Raw genomic sequence first — 23,972 nt, 5'->3', positions numbered from 1 at the left:
AAAAATGAAAAAAAAATGACATGGGAAAAGTACAGAAAATGTTGGAGTTATGAAGAAATATAAAAACAGAGTTTTGTCATATTAGTTATTGTAGGCTTTTTTTAAACCATAAAAAAGCATAACAGAAAATAGTGTGTGAGAAAGATTGTTAGAAATAACTGTATAGGATAGGTTGAAAAGCATGCTAAAGGTTATGGATATAAGAAAGAGAAGAACTATGTAATAAAGTAGATAACTATACACTCAGAGAGGTTACATAAACACAAATCCTGACAGAACAAGGATTAAAACCTAGCTCTTTGGACACCAGCCAGTCCTATTATTCTGCAGTATGGCTATAAGGTACTACAATAGAGACAACAGATTCAAAGTTGGGAAGCCACATAGTCTGTATCCTCAAGGAACTTATCATTTAATTAGGAGTGGGAAGTATACAACATACAACAAAGAAATCTAATACAAAATAAAGTAGGGTAAAGTTAAAGAAGAGATCTAAGTAGTGTTTTTAAATATTTCTGGGATCTGAGAGAGATGATCACTTTTGGCTAGTAATCTCTGGAGAAGGTAAGGGTGACTTTAGGGATGGCTTAGAAAGGAATATAGTATTGAAAAGTTTCTTAACTAGGGGGGTCTATGAACTTGATTTAAAAATTCTCTGATAACTATATTTCAATATAATTGTTTTCCTTTGCAATCCTTACAATCTGAGAAGGATTAGACATACAAACTGCTTCAGTCTGTCAAAAATGTTCATAACACAAAAAAGAGGTTAAGAATCCCTATTCACCAGAAAACTAAATTGTCTCATATGGCAACTGCAAAACCCTAAGTAGAACTTTATTTAAGTTTTAGTCTTTAATGTCTAGGACTCTTTCTCCTGTACATGGCTTTTTTTTTTTTGCTTATATGTGAACCTTCAACTTCCTTTTCCAACCTATCCTACATATAACTATTTCCAACAATATTTCTCAAACATCATTTTCAACTATACTTTTTCAGGTAAAAAAAATGGATAGTAATTAATGTTTAAAGTAACAAAACTTCATTTTGTTATATGTTCTTCACAAGTCTTCCATATTTTTTGTATCTTCCCATCTCATATTTTGTTACCATTATATCTAATTAATTCACAATACAGATTCTTCATCATTCCAGTTAAGCAATCCTGTTTTCCATCCTTTATACATATGGCATTTATGTTTCTGACCAATTATTCCATTATCCTTTTTATTATCTCCACTCTTCTAGTAGCTCTTCTAAAAATATGCATCATAGCTTAGTTGAAGAAGGTTTTCCTGACTCATTCCATCCCAATCTGCTCATTCTTTATTTTTGCTTTGTTTCCTGCTGATCCTGATATTCTTAAAGCTTACTTTATCACTAAATTTTCACTCACCATTGTTCTGAAGATGTTTATGTTTTTTAATGTGTATATAACTATGTGTTTCCAACCAAGCCATTACTTTCATGAGGAAAAGAACTATCCTTTTATGAACATTTCCAGTTCCCCATTATAAAAGGTAGTACAACATGCAGTACACACACACACAAACAGTGCCTATTAAGTGTTGATGAGAACCTGATGTAATTAAAAAAAAAACACTCAACACTCAAAAAACAAAATTAGATATGAAACATAATACAAAACATATACCTATTAAAATAATTTTGGTTTTCTAGAAGTCCCAAAATGGAAAATATAAAGTTCAGACAGAGCTTAAATGATTTCCAAAATAAGAATTTTTAAAAAACAAAAATCGACAGTCAGTATGCAGATGTTTAAGTAAATTGATCTAAATACTAGAAGGAACTGTCTTCAATGTTAAGTTATAATAAGAAAACTTACTGAATAGAACCAGTTTCCAAACAGAGAAATTATAGTGGCCTATTTTATTTAGAATAAAGAAGGGTATCATGTTATAAACACTTCATTTTAAATATTTTACCTGAAGGTGATTAAATGAAAGACAATCTGTAAATGAATCTTCAGCAAAACCACTGCTATCTGAATGCTGACTTGGAGAACGGAACAATTGATCTAACAAAAAAAATGCATATAAAAATTAAATAATTCAGACATTACAGAATTTATTAGAAATTACAGAAGTTACAGAAATTATTTTTATAATATAATTATGCATAAGTTTTATTTTGAGGTATATAAAATATAATTCTCAAAAGTTAAAACTTATCTAGATTTAGAATATTAAAACCTTAGGGCTCATATTGCCTGCCAGTTATACTAAATCTCTGAAAATTGTTAGAAATACTCTTAAGTATAACTGTAAGGAATAAGCTTTGTAGTGATTTATATTCTTAAGGCAGAATCAGATAAAATGAAAATTAATTCTAAGCTATATATGACAAAGAAAATCCTTATTACATAAGTATACTTAAGCTTCTGATGAACCATAAAAACTTTAGCATTGCAGGGGGAGAGAGATGGAAATGTAGTTTAATTCATAGAAAGGTCTGTAATGAATCTTAAATTGAAAAATGGTTAGTAAATTATATATAAGGGTTTTAGAAAGAGATTCCTACCTCTTTACTAGCCACTTCTTTTTCTTCAAGTACCACTGTCTTTTGAGGTTATAAAAGAGCTGGCAATTTTGTTTTAGCTACATTTAAAAAAGCAAATGGAATAGGCCCCAAACTCAAAGGTACATTATAATGAGCTAATGATTTATAAATAAGGATGTAAGAAAGGCTACAGTGCCAATCACCTCTAACAGTGGTTTGAATAGATTTCAACCAAGTTAATTAACTACTAGTTGTGTATTAGGTAGGGCTTTACTGTCTCTAAACAAGGAGCCCTACTTTACATGTTAAAAAATTAGAGGCACATAATTCTAGCATTTTTCCAAATTCCAAAAATGCAGATGGTAGTTCATAGTCTCCCTACCTTTCCACAAAGGTAAAAATCTAACAAAAAACCAGAACACAGAAATGAGTAGGACATATAACAGAAAAGGGACAGAGCTTAAGAATTCTATTACTAACACAGAGATTATCTTCTACACAATAATTGAACACATACACATTAGCTACTGATTTTCATCATATATTTTCAAATATGTATTCCTGATGCCAGTAATTAGATAAAATTCCATTTCCAAATCAGAGGACATTACTTTAACAGTAACCCCCATGAACAAATAGCCATACTGTCTGATTACCTCTTTTTAATTTGGTAAGACCCAGCTGGCAAGTGGCTGAAACATTTGGAGTTTCTCCCTCTGTACTTTGAACCTATGGAAGAGATTCAAATAGTTAAGAATCAGAATGTTCTAAGGCAAATAATGAGAATAGATACATGACAACAGTACATAAACTAATTTAACTAAAAATACGTCCAAAAACATTCATGGATGGGTTGCCTAGTGTTGGAGAGAGTACCCTGTGAGAATGAAATCCCAAATCCATTCGTCAAAGTTGTTACATTTTAAAACTGATGAAACAAAGTTCATTTTTTAGTAGCTGGCATCCCTGACAATTTCAATTTAAAAATTAAACAATTGTCTAGTTAACAACTACGAAGTAGAATCATAGTTCCTAGTGTCATAAACTATCAAGTAAAAATAACTAAACATATAAAAAGTTGCCAATCACCATATTAAGAGCTTTACAAGTATTATCTCCTTACAACCCTGAAGAGGTAGCTTATTATCCCTCCACAATTGAGAAAATTGAGGCCAACAAAGGTTGTGACTTTCCCAAGATCAAACAGCTAATAAGTGTCTAAAGGCTATATCTGAACTCAGGTCTTCCTAACTCCTGGTTTGGTGCTTTGATCACTGTGCTACTTAGCTACCTAGGGGAAAAAAAATTTTATAAACAGTAAACCTCTCATTTGTTTCTAAACTCCTTTTCTGAGGATACATAGTTAGAAACTAGACACAGAAAGTATACAATCTAGGTAAAATGTGGAAACTATAACACTACATTTACTGTTCACTCAAAGTTTACTAAGACTTGAGTTAGTACAAGTTAAATAACTATGCTTCACGGACAGTATCTTCTAGCAGTAAACAAAAGTATTGATAGCAAGTGTTGTTTTTTAAAGTTTCTTGTTAGACCCCTTCATCTTGCATTACAATTTGTGGTAAGCTTAAACATTTAGAGAATACAAGTTGTTTTTAAATTATCAGCAATTGCCATCTAGGTTCTAGCTGGGTCCCCACACCAGGAACCTGTAGAAAAGCATCTTTTTAGCATAATTAAATGGATCACTTAAATGGATTACTCAAATCTATGCTTTTGTATGTATGCTGAAGAATGTAATGTGGGTACCCTCTCCAAGTAGAGATCTTGATTTCCAATAGTCTGTTCTATTATCACCAACAGTTTTCTGCAATTATCAACAAATTCAAAAAAAATTTTTTAAACTTATCAAAGCAATACTAAAAAGACAAGTTGCTGGGGTGTACGGCTGTCAAAGTTTAAATTTCTTCCTCTTTGAAAACTGGGACTTGATACCCTTCCTCCACACCCCCAACATACTATGAAAGCTTTTAGCAATATAAGACCTTACAAGGTATGTATTTATTTAATATTGTATATATATATAGTGATATTTTAAGAGATAAAGGGGAGGAAAATATCTTTAAAGAAACTATCTGATGAATATAATATTTAATTACAATTCTCATTACTGTGAGGTTTTAGAAACTATACAAATCTAGTGATAATGTATTCTTAAGTCTTTTGTCAGATTATTTATTAAAATCAATTACCTTTAAAATAAATAAAAGAGCATTAATTTTAGAAATAATTTCACCAATTTCATAATTTAAGGATCTCAAAGGCCCCACCCTTTAAAATTGAAATTGAAATAGTATAGAAAATTCTAGCAAGGTTGATAAAATATATTATGAACTCTGAATAAAACAAAAAGCATACATAAGTATATATCCCAACTGAGAGTCTCTTAATATACATACATACACATATATATATATATGTTATATATATATATATATATATATATATATATATATATATCAAGTCTGTAGTTTTAAACCATAGAATGCTTAAGGATGTGCTTCATGCCAGAAATTATACATATTAGAATGAGAATGGCAGATTTGAATCTGAATCTGAACTATATATATTGACATATATATATAGTTAGTCATTAAACATGGAGCTGATTAATGAGATATATATGAACAAATACAGAATGTCAAGAGCTAGAAAGTAATTAAGAAATTATCTCTTTTCTATCATTTTACAGAGAAGGAAACCAAAACCTATAGAGGTGAGATGATTTACTCAACTGACCCTATTATATAAAACAGATAAATTCATCTCTATAGGATTGTACAAGGCAAAGATGTTATTACCCATATCTAAAAGTTCTTTATCTTCTCAGTGTCAAAGATAACATTTTATGGGCATCTTAATATTTGGAGAATATTAGTTGCTTGAAACTGTCAACTCCAAATAACATTTTCAATTAGAGAAATGTGGAAAATAGGTAAAACATTATTCTTTAGTAAATATATAAAATTTATAGTGTTATATAACTTTTTTCAAAACACCACATAAGGTGTTTTGAACACCTTTCAACAGAAAGGCTTTAATTTGAAAGCCAACGAATGCATTTCACTTTATTTTCATAATCAACAAAAGATCTATTAGGGTATAATCAAGTCTAGACTTTTAAGTGCACCTTAAGTAATTTTAACTCAGCATTATAATCACAAGAGGACTATTCTAGGAATCTGTTTTCAACTTAACTTATGAAATGATAAAATTTCATTTTTCCAATTACAGAAATGCACTTACAAACCTTAAAAGTGATAAATGCTGTTATTTATAATGACAAAGCAGAATAACAGAATTTTTTAAAAAATGCACTTTCTGAAATATGTTGTAAAGCATTATCAATAGATAATCTTTGAAATCTATGCCTATTGAATCCCTCCCATTCTTATGGATTTTGTAACTTTAAAAGAATTACTGTTTTAAATTAAACATTGTAAAATATCACAAAATTTAAAAATAGTACTTAAAGTAGTACAAAAATATTTAAAACATATTTTTATGCAACATGTGCTACCACATTAAGTAAAAAATGATATAGATCTATATTAAGAAAAGTCTTCTTTTCTTTTTGAAGGAATCTTATCACCAATAGCACTAGTTCCTCTGTTTTTGTTTTTATTAGGTCATAGTATATTGGGCATTCCTCTTAACAGAGAAGGTAAAGATAACATATATTTACTAAAGAAAAAAGTTCAAATTATTTTCCATATTTCTCTAAAATAAGGAGGTGGAGGCAACACTAGAGTACTTCTAGATCTCTTCTATATCTAATCCTATGATCCTTTGAAAGTCACTTGACAAAAAAAACAAACAAACATAATTTAGTAAAAAAGTCTTGAACTTAAAACCAAAAGACCCAGTTTCAGGTCCCAATTCTGCCATTTCTTAAGTTATTGCTCTCACTCAAGTCACATTTTTGTTTTATTTCCAAGCTTCACTGTGTGCAAAACAAGCAAACTGCACTGGATGACTTCTAAGGTCTTGTTAAGCTCAAACTTTTTGTGATTGTGTGAATCTCTGATAAATGTTAGTGGCAAAGAGAGAATGGAAGAATGGTATTAAAATGCCATTTAAATCAATGGCTTCTAATATAGCTCTAAGTTAGTCTTGTGCTTATATTTGGTAAAATTAGGCAATTTCAAATTTAGGAGAGAAATGGCTAAAGTAGGAAAATGGAAAAAAATAAAAAAAACATAAAATCTACTTACAATCCTGCGAAGTTAAGAAAAATTTCCTTTCACTGTTTTAAGTATATTTTGATGGATCTATGATATGTGTGTATATTCCCTTTAAAAGGGTTGAGAATGCAATACAACCATGACTTTTATTCTGTCTTAATCTAGCTCCTGGATCTTATAAATCCGTCAGAGGGAATACCCAGTTGAAGACTTCCTCCAGACTTCCTCCTTATATTGCATAGACAGTTAAAACACAAAGACTATCATGATCAGCCCACTTTCTTTTCTAATTTAAATATATAAATCAAATCAAATACATATGTATGTACTTGATACTATTTTTTAAAGCATTTTTCTTGCTCAATTTTCACTAGTGATATGTTATAGACTACTCAGGCTCTCCATGCATCTCTCTGGCCCTTTTAATGACCTGCAGAAATAATTCTTTAGTTGTTTTCCATGTTATCATCCGAAAAAAAAATACTAGGGTTAAATTAGATGGGTCTTTTTTTTCTGAAAATTAGTTGGAATAATTTTTTTTAAGTCCTGCAATTTCCCAAATTCAGTTCAGCCATATAGCTATGTTATATGTGTTATTTTATAATTGACCAAATTTTTATCTCTTACAGAAAAAAAGTCTTCAAGATTATAATCAACCCATTTCTTGTTCACACTAAAATCCTTTGATCGATAAAACTTCTTTAAATTTCAACTGCTCCTTTCCTTTTCTGACAAGACAGTTTGACAGTTGTGTCTTAATTTACTTAGATGAGAAACCAAATTCTGAATCACTATTTTCTGCTTACTGAATTTGACATTTTTAATAATTGCTGCAGGAAGAGTAGAAATATAGACTCAGAACAATGACTGAATTTAAGATATGTTGTTCTATGGGATAATGAAATGAAAAAAAAAACATTTTTGTCATAATTTTAACTTTTTTTTTTGCAGAGGAAAATGATTGACCTCAAAAGGACCACACTATAACAATACTTGTGGTATCTTCCTTTTCCTAAATTGCATTTTCAATCATTTAAAGATGACCATGGCAAAGAACTGGAAAACATCAATTGGGGAATGGCTCAAGAACCTGTGGCATATGATTATGATGGAATACTGCTTCACCCTAAGACATGATGAACAAAATGATCTTTTTAAAACCTGGAAAGAACTATAGGAGATAATGTACAGTGAAATGAGTAGAACCAGGAGAATATTATACAAAGTCACAGAACTAGTACTAAAATAATAAGCTGAGAATGTTACCTCCAGAAAGTGAAGAGAAAGATAAAACATGAAAGACAATTTATATAAACACGCTGGCCTACCTGATGATATCCTATGTGATGTGGGGAGAGAAGAGTGGGGTTGGGACACTTGTGAACAAGATCTAGTATGCAGATATGAAGAAAAGTAAGTTAAACATAAAGGAGATTTGTGATTTCATGTGTGTAATATATTTTTCTTTGTATGTGGAAATTCTTATTTATTTTAGATTTGAAAACATTTGGAATAAATAAGAATAAAAATGACTATTTTTCAACCATGTCTGCTTTGCTATTCAAAAGTCTAGGCTGCAATCTGGCTCTTAGATTCTAACAACTGAGCTCTTCCTAATCTGGTGGAAAAAGTGGGAGTGTTGGTAGCCCCAAAATCCAAACTAGTAACTAATCATGTTGCTCCCTGAACCTCAACTCTGTAACTAAAATCACTTTTCGGACTAATGATGTCATTTACCCTGTTCTGTGCTCCTCCTCTTTCTTTTTCCTTTGTAATTTTAGTTTAAAAATCCCTGAGGGAGGCAACTGGGTAGCTCAGTGGATTGAGAGTCAGGCCCAGAGATGGGAGGTCCTGGGTTCGAATCTAGCCTCAGACACTTCCTAGCTGTGTGACCCTGGGCAAGTCCCATTGCCTAGCCTTTGTCACTCTTCTGCATCTGAACCAAAACACAATATTGGTTCTAAGATGGAAGATAAGGGTTTTTTTTTAAATCCCTATGCTATATTTTAAAGGTATTAAGTACTCTGGTAAGACATAATTTGTGGAGCACTGATGTGTGCATCCCCAAGTCCTGTCTAATTAAATACCTAATTTATAGACCCTAATTCCTCTGCTTTATTTATTCTGAGTCATTGGTTGACATTACCTACTATATCACATTGCATCTCCTCAGATGAACAAAAATAAGATAAATAAATAAAACAAAGACTGCATATACTTTACAAACTTAATGAATTTCAATTTGTATTTTAAAAAATCCAAAAGAAAACATAACTACAAGTTATATACCAGTAAAGAGTAGTGGAAAGAACATCAACTGACCTAGAGACTTGGATTTTAGCCCTGGCTCTGCCATTATATAACATGACTTTTTTTTAATCCCTACTTTCCACCTTAGAATCAATACTATATATTGGTTCTAAGGCAGAAGAGTGGTAAGGGCTAGGCAATGGGGGTTAAGTGACTGGCCCAGAGTCACACAGCAAGGAAATGTCTGAGACCATATCTGAATGTAGAACTTCCCTTCTCTAGGCCTGGTTCTCGATCCACTGAGCTACCTAGCTGCCCCAACAACATGACTTTCAATAATTCATTTAATGTGGTTTTTCATTTATAAAGATAAGAGTATGGACCTAGATGATCCAAAAAGTCAGATCAAACTCTAAAATATTATTATTCTATATTAATTTACATATTTAACTTGAAAAAATATTTGAGTTACACACGTATTTAATTCTACAAAAAATAAAAACCTGGATAAGCAAAAAGCTTAACTCAAACAGTAAACCTGTTAACTCAAAAATGTTTACTAAGGCATCACTGTATAGAAAGCATTATATTAAAAAAGACAGTCTTTCTTTTCCTGAAAAAACTTATAAGCTAGATGAGACAGCAAAACATACAATTCATTTCTGTCATAAGAACAAAATAATTAAAATTGTTCTGTTCACATGTACTGTATTGAAGTTCAAAAGAATTCCTGACAAAACAACTGGGATGTAAACAGAAATCAAAAAACAAGACTGAATGTGTTAATTATGGCAAAAAATAAAGCTGTAAAGTTTAAGAGGAGAAAAGGCAAAAAATTAATGTGCTAAATCTATAAACAGTACAAACTTCATTTTGAGTATACAAATATATACCAAACACATTTTAGAAGTGAAAGGATTACAAATTTATACACATGGCAAACAGCTATGCCATCAGCAGCACATATCACATACTAATTCTTGGAACTTGGGCAAATCATTTGGATATATGGAAAATAATACATATAAACTTCTTTCACAGATCCAAGACAAAATAAATTTTCTCCCTAGAAATGTATGAGTAGTTAGTTCATTGTCACATAATGGTAACTTGGTAGGAGATAATATATTCCCAATTGATCAAAGAGCTACTGCTCATGTAAGGTAATTTTCAATTTGGATCTCAATTACTTATATTACTGCTCCACTGCTTTGAAAAGGACATTGCTATAGTAACATAGTCATATGCTGCCTAGAGAGAACAAAACAAACTAGATATACTTTTGCCATTTTGAACAACAAAAAAAAACAGCTTTCTGAATAAATTTTTGAAGAAAGAAAATAGAATTTTGAATATTTTACAAAATACCTCAAAGTAAACAAACTGGCATCCAAATTGAGAAATGGTATCTGGCAAATTTATAAATAGTAAAGCTTTGCACTTTTACAGACCTGGACTGGTCTCCCCAGCTCCTTGGCTCTTTTACCATTTAGAGTCTCTTTGCTTTCAATGACCAAGTTCTCAAAAGTCAGACTTTCTTGCTGCCAAAGCTTCTTGCCTCTGATCTGGTAGTGTTCCTCTCCCTCTGGCACAAGGTAACTTTTAGAACTTAATGCCTTACCTAACAACCCAAAAGCCTCCTTTGCCTCCACTGGTACTGACTGATGTTCAACTAATCTGTTAAAGAGAACTGGCTAACTGAAAAAAGACTCTTGAAAGAATTCTTAGTCATACTTATTGGCTGTCTTCACAGGAAGTGAGTTCCCAATAGAACTCAAAATTCAAAGAAAAGTGACTACAAAAAGTTTTAATGCATTTTCATTGAGATCTAAAAGTTTCTTTACTAGGATTGTTCTCATTTCTGTCAATATGCCCCAAATCTAACTGGGAGAAAAGGAAATAAAGTAACATGTTTCCCGTCTTTATCCATTGTTTAACAAACCTTCTTTAAGGATCTGAAGAGAGGGGTGGGGAGAGGGTATGGAGCCTGAAAATACAGTATTAGTCATTTTTAACCTATATTTCAATGATTTTGATAATCTCTCTCCTTCAAATGCACTTATAAAGTACTTTATTTAAAATAGACAAATCCAGGTTTATGAGTATACACTTTAGGGAAAGAGAGGTTTTCTAAATCTTCCAGCTTTTACCAAAACATCTAACACTTTCTACAAATATGTTTATTTGCTGCTTTGGCTGCAAAGTGCTTACTCACAACAAGCTTGTAAGGTAGGCAGTACAAGTAATTCCCCATTTATAGGTATGGTCACAGTCTCTGAAAGGTTAATGCCTAAAGCAACATTAAAACCCAGGAATCTTATCTCAAAGTCAATTGTTCCAAGATGGGGCATTGTTTCTTCCTTATCTAGGAGCCAATTTTAGGAGCTAAAATTCTGTATCTAGGTGAATTTTTCAACTTTCAAAGGCCAAAAATAAGGTGGGTAAAGGCAATTAGCAACATACTACTAAGGGCACAGGTTCCCATTATCTGATTGAGGCCCAAATTATGGCTATCTGGGATCTACAGAAAGGTCTTGAAGACCTACCTAGGGCAACAAATAGAAAAAGGGAATTGGAACTGGCTAATCCTGTTTGAATATCACCTCTGATGTTTGCCATCTATCTATGTGATCATGGGTAACCTAACCTCTATGGGCCTCTTCTTCCATTTGTAAAAAGAAAGGCTGAGTCTAGTTGTCCTGAAAGATTATTTTTAGCTCTAAGTCTATGAGCCTAATGACCCAATGAAAAAGCTAAATCTGAAAAGACCTCTGAAAACATCTGATCAATTTATTTCCTAGGCTAAGTGAGGCAAGCAGGAAGTCTTGGCAACCAGAGAACCTTTACCCAGTCTTCATCACTCTTCCCCATGTAAGAAAAGGAAATGAGCCCAAACATAACTGGGAATAGTTACAATATAAGCTAAAAAGCTGATGGAAGCCTCAGGTGCCTTCCACTGCACTGTACTGTGCTAAAGACTTCTTTTAAATTATGACTATAGTAGCATGGAAAATGCCTCAGTGAAATTAATGATATAATCTTGTACTTTTGGTAAGATTACCCCCAATAGACTAGGAGCTAAACTTGATACAATAAACCTCAGTTACATTCAGAAGTCCTGGATTCAAATTCTGCTTCTGGTGTTTAATATTTTCTATGACCCTGAACATGTTACAAGTTCCATGGGCTTAGTTTCCTCCTCTGTAAAATGTAAATGGGGAGAATGAACCAGATGGCATCTGATGTTCCCTATCAACTCTAGACCTATAATCTTAAGACCCCACTGCATATACTAGTAAGAAGGCCCCCAAGATTCAGAGGCCTCTACTACAGGGGTTACTATTTCTATTTGGCATCTGAAAAGAGAACAGAAAAAAGTAAATGAAAAGAATCATTACTAAATATGAAAAGCCATGTAAAAACAGTACCATCACAAAATTAATAGAAAAAAATAGATCTCACTTTAAAAATAACACTCAAAAAATTATCTGTGAAATTTCCATAAACACACCTAGTCCCTTTCTTTTTAATTTAGGATATCAACCAAAGTTACAGTGTCCTGTAATCTTCCTAGGAATTTTTATGATTTTCATTTTAATACTTTGTTGTTGGACACCATGATAATTACCAAGAAAGCTGATTAAGTCATACTTGGAATATTGGTTATCTTAGAACCATCTTCTTATCCTGGTCCAAGAATGTCCTTTTATTAAGATTAAAGTCTAAGCATATTTCTTCAGGGTTTTTTTCTTTGTAATTGTAATTTCGTTCCAATTTAACAAAGAAGTCTATCAGTTGTTTCAGAAGAATTGACAGATGGTTGTTCCTCCATGCCCATTATTAAAAATGAGCAAGTATTTATTAAATGCCTACCATGTGCCAGATATAGTACTAAGGTACTAGGATTAAAAGCACAAAGAATAAAATAATCCCTACTAGAGCTTAAATTCTAATGGGGGAGACAAGAACATATGAAATATTTACAGCATAAAAATAAATTTAGTACATGCACATATAGTAATTTTAGGGAGGGAAATTATTAAGAGTCAGGGTCAAGGGGTAGAAAGGGTTATCAAGAAAGGCTTCATGAATATGACAGCACCTAAGTTTCCATCTTTGAGGAAGAAAGGTATTCTATGAACCAGAGCTAAAAAGATAATGCATTCCAAGTATGAAGGACAGCCAATGCAAAAGGTTGGAAAAGGGAGATGGGATGTCATTGGTGAGGAATCACAAAGAACAGGAAAAGTAAAGAAATTGAAAAGGTAGATTGAATAAGATTGCACAGGATTCACAAACTGAATAGAGAAACTTCAATTTTATTCTAGAGGGAACAGGAATCCCCTGGAATTGGTTAAGTATCAAAGCTGTGTGGTCAGAATGGATCTTAGGGAAGATAACTTTAGCAGCAGGGTGCAAGCATGGACTGGAGCAGTGAGAGATGTGTTTCAATCTAAGCAAGAGGTGAGAAAAGCCTGAACTAAAGTGGTACTTGAGTGAATAAACAAAAGGGGTTGAATGGAAGAGATGTTGTTGGGAAGAAAAGATGGAAATAAGCAAGATATTACAACTGATTAGAAATGTGAAGTGAGGGAGGATGAAGAATCAAGAATAACACCACAATTATAAACCAGAGACATTGGAAGAAAGATGGTGCCTTGCACAGAAATATTTACATGTGCAAAGAGGAAAGAACTTAGAGTGAAAAATAATAAATTTAAGATATCTCCAATTCTGAAATGTCTAACCTATTCAGAGTAAAATGCCTAACATGTAATTGGTGATGCAGGGCTGAAGCTCAGAAGAGAGACTGAGACTGTTTATAACTGAGAATCACCTGAATAACTGTGTGAGTTAGCGCTGTGGGAGCTAATGAAGTAATCAAGATTACAGAAAGAGAAGAGAACCCAGGACAGAACCTTAGGGAACACTATAAATACAACCATACAGCATATATAAAGAAGACTAAGTATTAAAAATTTCAAAATAAAAAACATAAAAAGTTTTTTTAAATGTTGACTTTCTGAGCGTAGTTCAAATTTCCCCTTGTAAAGTTAATTTACTTTGTTAGTCAACACTACCAGCAAATAAAAGCAAAGTTAATCAACCAACAATACTAAAATATCTACAAAGCAGGTCTTTAATTAAAGAAGCAGCACCTGACAAGCTATAAATTCTCAAACAAAAATCTTCACCAACAAGATAAATAGTACTATTAAATAGGAATAATATTAATAGAATCACTTTATGGCTTTCATATAATTTCTAGAAATCACGTCATATGGTCCTAAACTTAACATGAAATGCTGCTGAAATTACTTTTCTCATTCCTTTCAGAAAGACAGGTAGTCATAAATGTCTATTATTTATGAGTAAAATTTGAAATAAATAAATGAAATGTGTAAAGAAATTATAACAATTCAAAAATTTTATACCTCCCTTGGAAAAACTCTGAACACTAAAGTCAGTCTGAAACAGTGTGACATATATATATATGTATATATATTTTTTAACCCTTGCCTTCTGCCTTTGAATCAATAAAAAAAGAAATAACTTGACTGGCATGGATGAATAATGTATTGATTCAAAGGCAGAAGAGTATGGTAAGGGCTAGGCAATGGAGGTTAAGTGACTTGTACAGGGTCATACATCTAGGAAGTTATCTAAGGTCTGATTTGAACCTAGGACCTCCCATCTCTAGGCCTGGCTCTCAATCCACTGAGCTACCCAGCTGTCTCTTGAGAAATCTTATAGCAAGTAAAATGCTTTATTAAATGGGAAAGTAATGACATCACAAATCTACCACAATTTATAGTAATCCCTTATTTTCTAATAGTAACTTGATTACTGACTGCACATTCCTCCCTCTGGCATTACAGTGAATATTATACTAAAAGATCTCAGGGTCCCAAATTTAGAGTACTGTAAGTTTAGAGTGTTTTATCATGTAGCAATGACTTTTACAGGATAACTAAGACATGAAATTTTTAAAAATCACTTGTGAGAATTAAAGATATTTTTAAAATTACAATGGCCAATTATTTAAGCTTTTAGATTATTTTGTAACAAGAGACTAAAAGAACTGTACCTATTGCAAATAGTCTGTAAACTGGCTTTAGTATGCCATTGAATTTTTGTAAAGGAAACACAGTATATTCAAATCTTGGTAGGTGAACATTGTATTTTAAAAGCTGTATTTATAAATTACAAAATTATAAAAGTATTGATCAAAGTTGGGTGGAATTTACTTTAGGTTAACATCTTTTTCAAAAGCATTCCAATTCAAGCCTAAACTAGAAAGTGATGTTAAAATTCTGGAAGGATTTAGATAATCTTAATCTCTCCCTCTTCCCCCTCAGTCAGTAAAATCAGAATACATTAGAATGTTTTAGAAGGCTAATTCTAAATTAGTAGAAATGGAGGAACCTATACAAATGCAAGAAAATCAGATGATACCAAAATTTAGAGGTATATAGATCACTGTACAGAATCCATCAATAAAACTTGTCAAAATGCAAGAAATCATCAAACACTGTGCTAAAATACAAAGATAAAAATAAACACCTACTCAAGAAAATTACATTCTAGCAAGAACTCAGAAGTTATTGTTTCTTGCTGTTCAAAGCAAGCTCATCTAAGCTTTATCAAATCAGATCAAATTAATCTTTTAGTCATATCCAATTCTGCTACACTAGATACATAATCAACTCTAGTCAAAACCCTAAAATTTTCTGAATGCCTTTATCTCCCCTTTTGTATGTATATTTTGCTTTCTCTCCAAATGTTTAATATCATGTTGTTTCCTCATAACTACAATAAAGCCTGTTCTCATTTTCTTCAATCATACTTATATATATTTTTCATTTGTTAAAACCACACCTACATGGCAAATGTTCATTTATTTCACCTGAGTAAGACAAAATTTTAACAGCATTATGAAAACCTGAAGTGCTTAATTGTTTTCATTCAGCAGCTACATTTCATTTTTATAAACCCTTTGATTGATATGGATCAGAGGGACTAATGACAGAATTTTTTTAACTGTGCATTACTTGAACAAAGTTCTAGTATTTTTTACTTACCTCTTCCATCTCAAATGAGTCCTTTTGTGGTATCGTTATATTCTTTATGGATGGGTTTGGTATGGGTACACATAGTTCTTTATCTGGTGTGGATGTATGCAGATTTTTCAGCTCACTGCTGCCTTCTATCTCACTATTGTTGGACAAATTGAAATCACTACTGAAACCAGAGTCTATAATACCAGGTTTTTCACTTTGTCTAATTTCATGATTTTGGGATTCCTTATTTTGATCCTCTTCTGTAATGTGGCTTAAATTACTACTCACTTCATCAGAAAGTCTTTCAATATTAGCACTGCCCACAATGTTTGTTGGAATACCAGACACCTCTTCTTTCACTGTAGCCAACAAAGATGGAGAACTATCTTTCTTTTTTACATTTTTGGGTGACTTTTGATCACTTTTAATGCCATTTTCTTCAGTTCCTGGGACACCTGAAATTTTTCCTTTTTCAGCAGTTGGGGATGGGATACTTTCTCCTGCTAGCTGATTCCCACATAAATTCAGTTTTGAAAGTGTTTTCATTAAACGACTTGCAGTGTTACTTCGAGTTAAAGGTGGAGGGGAATCTGTCTCCTTGTTAGAGGTCACAGAAGACATACTACCAATTCTCTGCAATGGAGTCCCAGAGACTTGAGAATATAAAGAAGAAAAAGCATTGGCCACAGTAGTAAGCACTTCAATTTGACGAAAACGGCCTATATGAAGACAAAAATAAATTTAAATTTGTGACATTAAATAAAAAAAGCTCGTAATCCTTCCTTTTCTTTCTTTTTTTTTTAAAGTCCTTGCTTTCTGTCTTAGTAACAACTCTTAAGACAGAGGTTGAGGGCTAGGCAAGTAGTGTTAAGCAACTTGCCCAAGTCATGCAGGTAATAAGTAATTGAGGGCTAAATTTGAATTCAGGTCTTCAAAACTCCTGGCCAGGCTCTCCATCCACTAGGCTATCTAGCTGCCTCCTTTCTTTTTCTAATCTAAGTTTTAGATTGTCTTATTTGTACCCTTATGAATGAAATGTATTGGCACAAAGCACCACCTTACTGGTTTTTGACATGACAAAGCAAAGTAAATATAAAAAAGCAGCAGAGTATATGTTGTGGTCTGCACCTGGCAGATTTTTATTTTCCTATTAAATATTCAGAGAGCATACTAGGGAATGCAAATATGATGAGTTTAAATGATTAAAAAAAGCTGCTGAAATTTCAGACTACAATTTCATCTAATGATTATAAGGTTTCCTCTCCCACCTCTCATCTCTAAAACTAAAACACCATCAGGAAGGAACTCTGAGCTACAAACAGATTAAATTTCTTATTAGTAAATTATTCTTGATAATATAATATCCTCAATATACTAAAAGAAAAGACATACAGAGAATGAGTTTTGTTATACTGTAGGAAAGCTAGATTATTAGACTATTCATTTTTTTGTTAGCGATAGTAACAAATTTTCTCAAACCATTATTTATTTATGACTTTAAATACAAAGGTAATATTTCATTCAAGTATATCTATAATACTTCTCCGGAAGAATGAGGATATTTAGAAAATTGGATGGTTTATATTAATCAATAAATCATAACTTGTTACTTAAAAAAAACTTACTTGTTAAAGCAAAATTTGGGTTTTCCACTTCCATCCGCTGCATTTGAGCACTTAAAAATACTTTAATATCTATCCCTCTGGCAAATGATGATGAATTAAAAAATCTTGGTGGAATTTTAGAAGCAATATCTGGTTCATCTCGTCCAAATCCAAGATTGTAAAGAATTTCCTCAGGATCTTCCTCATAAAGTTCCAGCAGTTCTGAAACACTGTGAATGTGAGGGGGGAAAAATGTAAAATAAAGCAAAATGCAAGATAAAAATCTCAAAGAACTCACTTGATACCTTAAAAATTAATATAATCTATCCCTGCTTTCCTAAGATTTAAAGAAAGTATAATAAAATTAGAATCTATCCTCACCTTATTGACTTGTACATTTTACTGGATTTTTAGTGGATTTCCTCTAAAGAAAATAAGTTTTCTTTTCCCAGAGGCCCTCTTCTCCCCCAAAAGGTAGGAAGAGAAGGAACAGTTTTAAGAAAGTGAAAGTAAGGTTATGGAAGAAATTTCTTCATTAAGAAGGAAATAAGAACACCCTAGGAAACTTAAAGAATTCTGGTGGTAAGAGACAGAGCTTTTTTTGCTGTCCTTCAGGTTTTATGTCATCTCTTCTAGTGAGACAGTACAGATAGCAGTGGACAAATATAGTAAGATAGGGAGGGGCCTGGATCCTTTAAGCAATTCCACTCAGACAATGGAAGCAGTGAGGTATAGACAATAGGATATAATAAAAAAAAAAAGGTGGTTTCAATGAGACATATCATCATTCTGCTCCTACTGATATTCTAAGATAATATCTTTGAAGGTATGGGGAAAATGACTTCTTATATTGTTCAGAAAAATCATACTGTTTAAATTCAACTTTATGTGATCTGCACTCAGAATGTTGCCTGGCCCTAGGACCTCTCTAGGAATGTGAGAGATGGCTACAAGGTATTTTGGATTCCCTCAGGCCCTGGATCCACCCTTAGCATTCTTGTTTTGAGTCACCACACCCATGATTTGTTTAGAGTCTACTAAAACTAGTTTTGGCTTTGTCCAAATTTTATTGAATATTTATATTTTCAAATATTCATTTCAATCTACTTGGTTTTCAAGTTTCCCACTTGGCAAAACTGTCTAACTATATACTTGTGATTTGTGGGTAATTTCTTTCTAAAACTACTTCATATTCTAGAGAGAAATGTATATGATTAATCAGAACTTCAACTAAAAGTTTAATTTTAAAATTATTACATGGGTTTGATTCAAGGTTCAGCAAATCAGCAAAGTTTATTCTGTATTTTGCTTCAGATGAGTAGAGACAATGCATACTATTCCATTCTGTTCTACTATGTCATTCCTACTCTTTACACCAGGAATTAACCTAAGGTTCACCAATCCCCAAGAGCTCCATGAATAAATTTCAAAGGTTTGGTGAACTTAAATTTTAACTGAATTAAACTTAAAGTTAACATTGTCTTCAATTATGTAAAACTTTTATTCTGAGAAAGGGTTCATAGACTGCCAAAGCAGTCCTTTAACAATACAGAAAGGCTAAGAACTCCTGCATAACCAGTCTTCATAGCTCAATTCAAACAATGTGCCATAGAGTTTGGTAAAATTTTTTGTTGTATTAAATTATTTTAAAAACACAAGAAAAAATGCAATATTTTGAATTTCGTTTGGTAATGGTAAGGAAGCTATTTCTAGAATTAAAAAATTGTGAGTACAAGATGTCCATAGCACAATTTAATTCCATATAATTTTAAACTATTTGAGTTACCTTGATACAGTTCCACTACTTTTTCCAGAGCCAGTAGAATTCATACTTCTCCCCTTCTGGTGAAACTGAAGTCGTCTTTCCTTAGCCAAGACACTACTGCTTTAAATACATTAAAAAAAAAAACTAATGAAACTTTACTTTTCATAATGTCTTTTATTGGTAAATTGTTTTCATAAAGCAAAGACTAAGAAAGCACATACCAGGATTCGGTTTGAGCATCATCTTCATGTAGTTGGTTAGCTGCAGAGAGAGAAAAATGCCTATGTTTGCCACTCATGATTACTATGATATAGTACATATAAAAGTAAATTAGTCACAGGATCACTAGTGCCCTAGATTTCAAATTCCCATCTTGGCTCACAATCTGCATACCATTAAGCATAATGGGAAGATAAGATGAGAGTCATATGTTTCTTATATATTTCATTTTAGTGTTTAAAATTTAAGGAAAAATCCCTGCAAAATAAATTCCTTTGCATAAATGGTTTAGAATAATTGAAAATGGATACACAGCAAATATTAAGAATGTCCCTAATAGGCTAATTAGAAACTTTTGACAAAAGAAACATAAAAACAATCCCTAAAAGGGAGAGAGGGAGGGATTGCCTAGCAATCATTATTTTGTATAATCTAAAATATTTTTTATTTCTAATTTACCTTTTCTTAAGGTAAAGGCTAAGGTTAAAATGTTACTTTAAGCAGCCAACCTTTTGTATGTAACATATTCAAATATATGTCCTACCAATTATGGTATTATATTTCCTTTGTAATCTAAAGCTTCCTTACTTCACAAAAATATTTTTAAAATAATGAATATATTAACCATAAGATTCAATCCACCAAATATTCCTTAAACATCTATCATAATAAGCTATTTTACCATGTTTCTTAAATTTTTACACACTCATGAATTAAGATTATTAAACATAATCTGTAGCAATATGCATTTCAGCTAACTATTCATTTTCCACTTCTGATCTAGCTACTTCATTATTAATATATCCAATGAAATATTGTCAAGAAGAAAACAAGATTTAACCTTTAAAAAATGCAACTTTAAATCCTTATGAAATAATTAAGTTGTGAGAAACTGCTAAGATTATTAGCAAAATTGTCTTGTTTTCAAAACCATGCATTTTTAGAAAGGAATTTTTTAATAACTTTCATTTTGCTGGCAAACAAGCAATAAACTTAAATTCCCTGGAAAAAATTGTTACTTCAGAATATATCAACAAAAATAGTCAAAATGACATCTTTAGAAACTATCCTACATTTCTCACTCTTTATAGTTCAAATCACGCCAGCTTATGTAGACTATTTTAAATCAACCAAAAATTAAGGTTATTACTTACATGGTTGAGTTTAATATTCTTTTATTACCTTAGAACAATATAAAACTATCAATATTTAATTTTCCTTAGTCTTGAGTAAACAGCACAAAAGTAATTACATAATAACAATAATATAGCTACTATCAATAATACACTATTTGACTTGAAAAAAATCCAAAAGGAGAGCTATAAAACTTTAAGTCTTAAACTTCTTCATTAAAATAAGCATGCACTCTTAAGAATACCCAACTGTTTTAGATTAGTAAGTTTTGCTATTAGCATAAAGCAACAATTTGAAAATTATAGCAATGTCACACTATTAAAAAACTAATACATATTGGTTTTCCCATTATTAATATCTAATTGAACTCTAACTAGAGTGTGTGTCCCTATCCTTGTTCTATAAACTTTGTAAGGGAAAAAAATAAAGGGGAAAAAAAGCTGCTTAAGTTTAAAAAAAAAGGAAATAATGAACAATCAGCAGCTGCAAACATGATCTTAGTATATACGTCATACTAAAATCAGTTTCAACTTGGTTTTTTAACACACACACACACTGGTTTCCTTTTTCTCAGTACCACTGTTACTGTTGCATATTTTCCCTACATTTTTTCCCTACATACATAATTTCCCTAAAATTTAAGCATGGTTTCAGGAAAGGAATATGATAAATTTAGGGTTTTTTCCCAACAAACTTCCTTACCTTAATTCTACATGCTATGACTAGAGCATCAGAGCACACAGGAAAGATGATGGTAAGTCCAAGTAGTTTTTAATATAACTAAATTTAGCTGATCGGATAGTCAACTCTAAATTACATTCAATTTCTTTGTAATTAAGAAAAAAGTTTTGGCAGAATGACATACTGGATTTAAAAGTGTATATATTGTATTCAAATTACATAATTCTTACAAACATACCTTCAGCTCCCAAAGACAGGTCATCTTCAAAACTTCCTCCATTTTTTATAAGCACACCTAAAAATTAACATTTGAGAATTCAAAAAACTTAGTATTGTTTTCTTTCCTGAACAGCAAACTGACATTCTACCTATACATCTAGTTACTATAACAAATTAAACAATTTTGTAAAATATAGTGAAATAATTCACTTAATACAGTGAAACAATGAAACTGACATCACTATTGAAATTACATAATGAATAGTTTTAAAAAGCAAAAAAAGATCTTAAATAATAATTTGTCCACATTAAATTTTCATAAATCCATCTGTGCTATTTAAACCTATTATGTTTTTCATGAGGTTTAATTAGATAGCATCTCTTATGCAGAAGTTCAAAATCAAATCCTAGAACAGTCATTCTTCCTACCTTCTCATATTAAAAATGAGCTCAAGCTAGATCTCCTGATACTATAAGCTCTGTAACTACCTGAACATTCTTGTACTTTGAACTTTAAAGTTCAGTTTTACATAGATGGTAAGGTTTCAGGTGTGGCAAGTTAAGTATAAGTAAAGAAATATTTAAGTATTATATCAAGGCCCATCACTCAACACAAACACTTCTTATTCCTGCTAAATTCCTGCCTGCCACATCCAATTATATCACAAAATTAAGATCTATAAATGCAAAAGAAGTTTTATAAAATCACTGCTTTTAATGTTTAAAATAGTTAAGTTCTTCCCATTTAGCATGTTGATGGGGAAAACTTTATCTGCATCAGCAAACTTTATACATTTAAATTTGATTTAAATATATGCTTTTAATCCAAAATAAAAATAGCAGAAACTATATTTTCAAAATTATACTGGCAAGTTACTTTCTCTTACCCTTGAGTGTAATGTTGCTCTGCTCATCTAGGGATGCTCCCAAAGGTGTTCTGAAACCACATAACACATAACTGTCTTAATTCTTTAAAATGATACTCCTTCACATCCTTGCTTAACAGGTTATATAATTACAAGCTTAAAATCAGTTTCACGCTCCTCCCAGAACATATAGAAGTAATGAAAACTGATTATGCAAATACTACTAAAAGAATTAAGAAAGTATTTATTGTGAAAACAATTCATGAAGATAGGCTCAATTCTGTCACTAATCAAGAACAAGAACTATATAGTGACAAAGTTTGACATTCTTTTAAAAATAATGCACTAGCCCTCCCAAAAAAAAAGTGCTTAAGTAAATCAAAGTTATCTATAATGTCAGAAACTTAAAGAAAATCTGATACTACTTGTAAACAAGTTGCAATATTCTTAAGTTTCAAGTCTACCATTTTAGGAATTTGGGGTCCCTGTCCCCTCAGAAAATCCACTTTTTAAATATGTGGTAAAGACTTCAAGAATGATTACCAAAAAAAAAGCTCTCCAAGTAAGCAACAAGTAAATCTACTGTTAAAGCTTCTAAAGTTCAGAGATAAGAACATTAAAGTAAAAGTTTTTCAAATGTGTCTCAAAAATCTTGGATATTAACATTAAAATCTATACACAATTAACCACAGCTAATATGATCACTATTCATAAGAATGTGTTGTCTTGTTACAACAGAGGATTGGACATTTCTTTTTTGAAAAAAGAAAAATATTTTTCAACTTAAAATCAGTATGGAACATCTCAAAATTAAAACATAGTATGAAATTTATGGTTTGCTTTGTAACAAAACTTATTTTACAATGAAAATGGTTCTTTTGGTATAATTTATAGTGTGTTTAAGAAAAAAACTTATCAAAATTACAACTAACCCTCAAAACATTAGGTTTTGGCAAATTCAGTGCTTTATGTGGTAAAGATTTTGCAAAAAATTAATCATAGGATATATCTCAATAAATCTTTGGAAACTAAGAATTTTCTTATATGTTAAAATATCTCATTTTGTGTTATTGTTTTAACAATTATAATTATTTTCCAATGCTCAATTTTTAAATTTAGAGCAATTAGACATTGGTAATTATGTCTATGGATGTCAGTACTGTTATATATGCCTAATAGTAAATGTTAAATAAACAGTATAATTGAAACTGTCTTCCAAAAAAACTCTCCTTAGCTTCCATGGCAAGCAATGCTTAAGAAGCATTCATCCCCCCAAAAAAATCCTTGGAGGGGAAAGGACTTCTTTATTAGATGATAACTTAGAGTCAATTTTGTCTAATCTGAACTATCCTTTTCCTCTCTACAAAAAAAAAAAAAAGGTATTTAAAGTTCGACCTTATTATGAAAAGCTCTCTATTTTGAAAATCCTAGCAGACTACCCAAAGATG

The 23,972-nt window shown here is 31.5% G+C and overlaps 1 protein-coding gene across 8 annotated transcripts in view; it reads right to left on the bottom strand.

Moving 5' to 3' along the window:
- Positions 1 to 23,972, bottom strand: part of ITPRID2 (ITPR interacting domain containing 2) — a 128,887-nt gene that overhangs the window by 25,485 nt on the left and 79,430 nt on the right. For 5 of the 8 annotated variants that reach the window (XM_056794096.1, XM_056794097.1, XM_007494466.3 and 2 more), the window contains 8 exons: positions 22,546 to 22,595; positions 21,678 to 21,734; positions 19,627 to 19,666; positions 19,427 to 19,525; positions 17,662 to 17,870; positions 16,058 to 16,755; positions 3,177 to 3,249; positions 1,947 to 2,038 (listed from right to left, as the gene is read on the bottom strand). In XM_056794096.1, coding sequence (XP_056650074.1) covers positions 1,947 to 2,038; positions 3,177 to 3,249; positions 16,058 to 16,755; positions 17,662 to 17,870; positions 19,427 to 19,525; positions 19,627 to 19,666; positions 21,678 to 21,734; positions 22,546 to 22,595 — 1,318 coding nt within the window. The remainder of the gene's footprint in view (positions 1 to 1,946; positions 2,039 to 3,176; positions 3,250 to 16,057; positions 16,756 to 17,661; positions 17,871 to 19,426; positions 19,526 to 19,626; positions 19,667 to 21,677; positions 21,735 to 22,545; positions 22,596 to 23,972) is intronic. The other 3 variants (XM_056794098.1, XM_007494467.3, XM_056794099.1) reach the window with 1 other exon arrangement.

The sequence above is a fragment of the Monodelphis domestica genome, chromosome 4 (assembly GCF_027887165.1).
Source record: "Monodelphis domestica isolate mMonDom1 chromosome 4, mMonDom1.pri, whole genome shotgun sequence".
Taxonomy (NCBI): domain Eukaryota; kingdom Metazoa; phylum Chordata; class Mammalia; order Didelphimorphia; family Didelphidae; genus Monodelphis; species Monodelphis domestica.
Note: the sequence above shows the minus strand (reverse complement) of the source record. Positions and strands in the feature narration are given on the sequence as shown.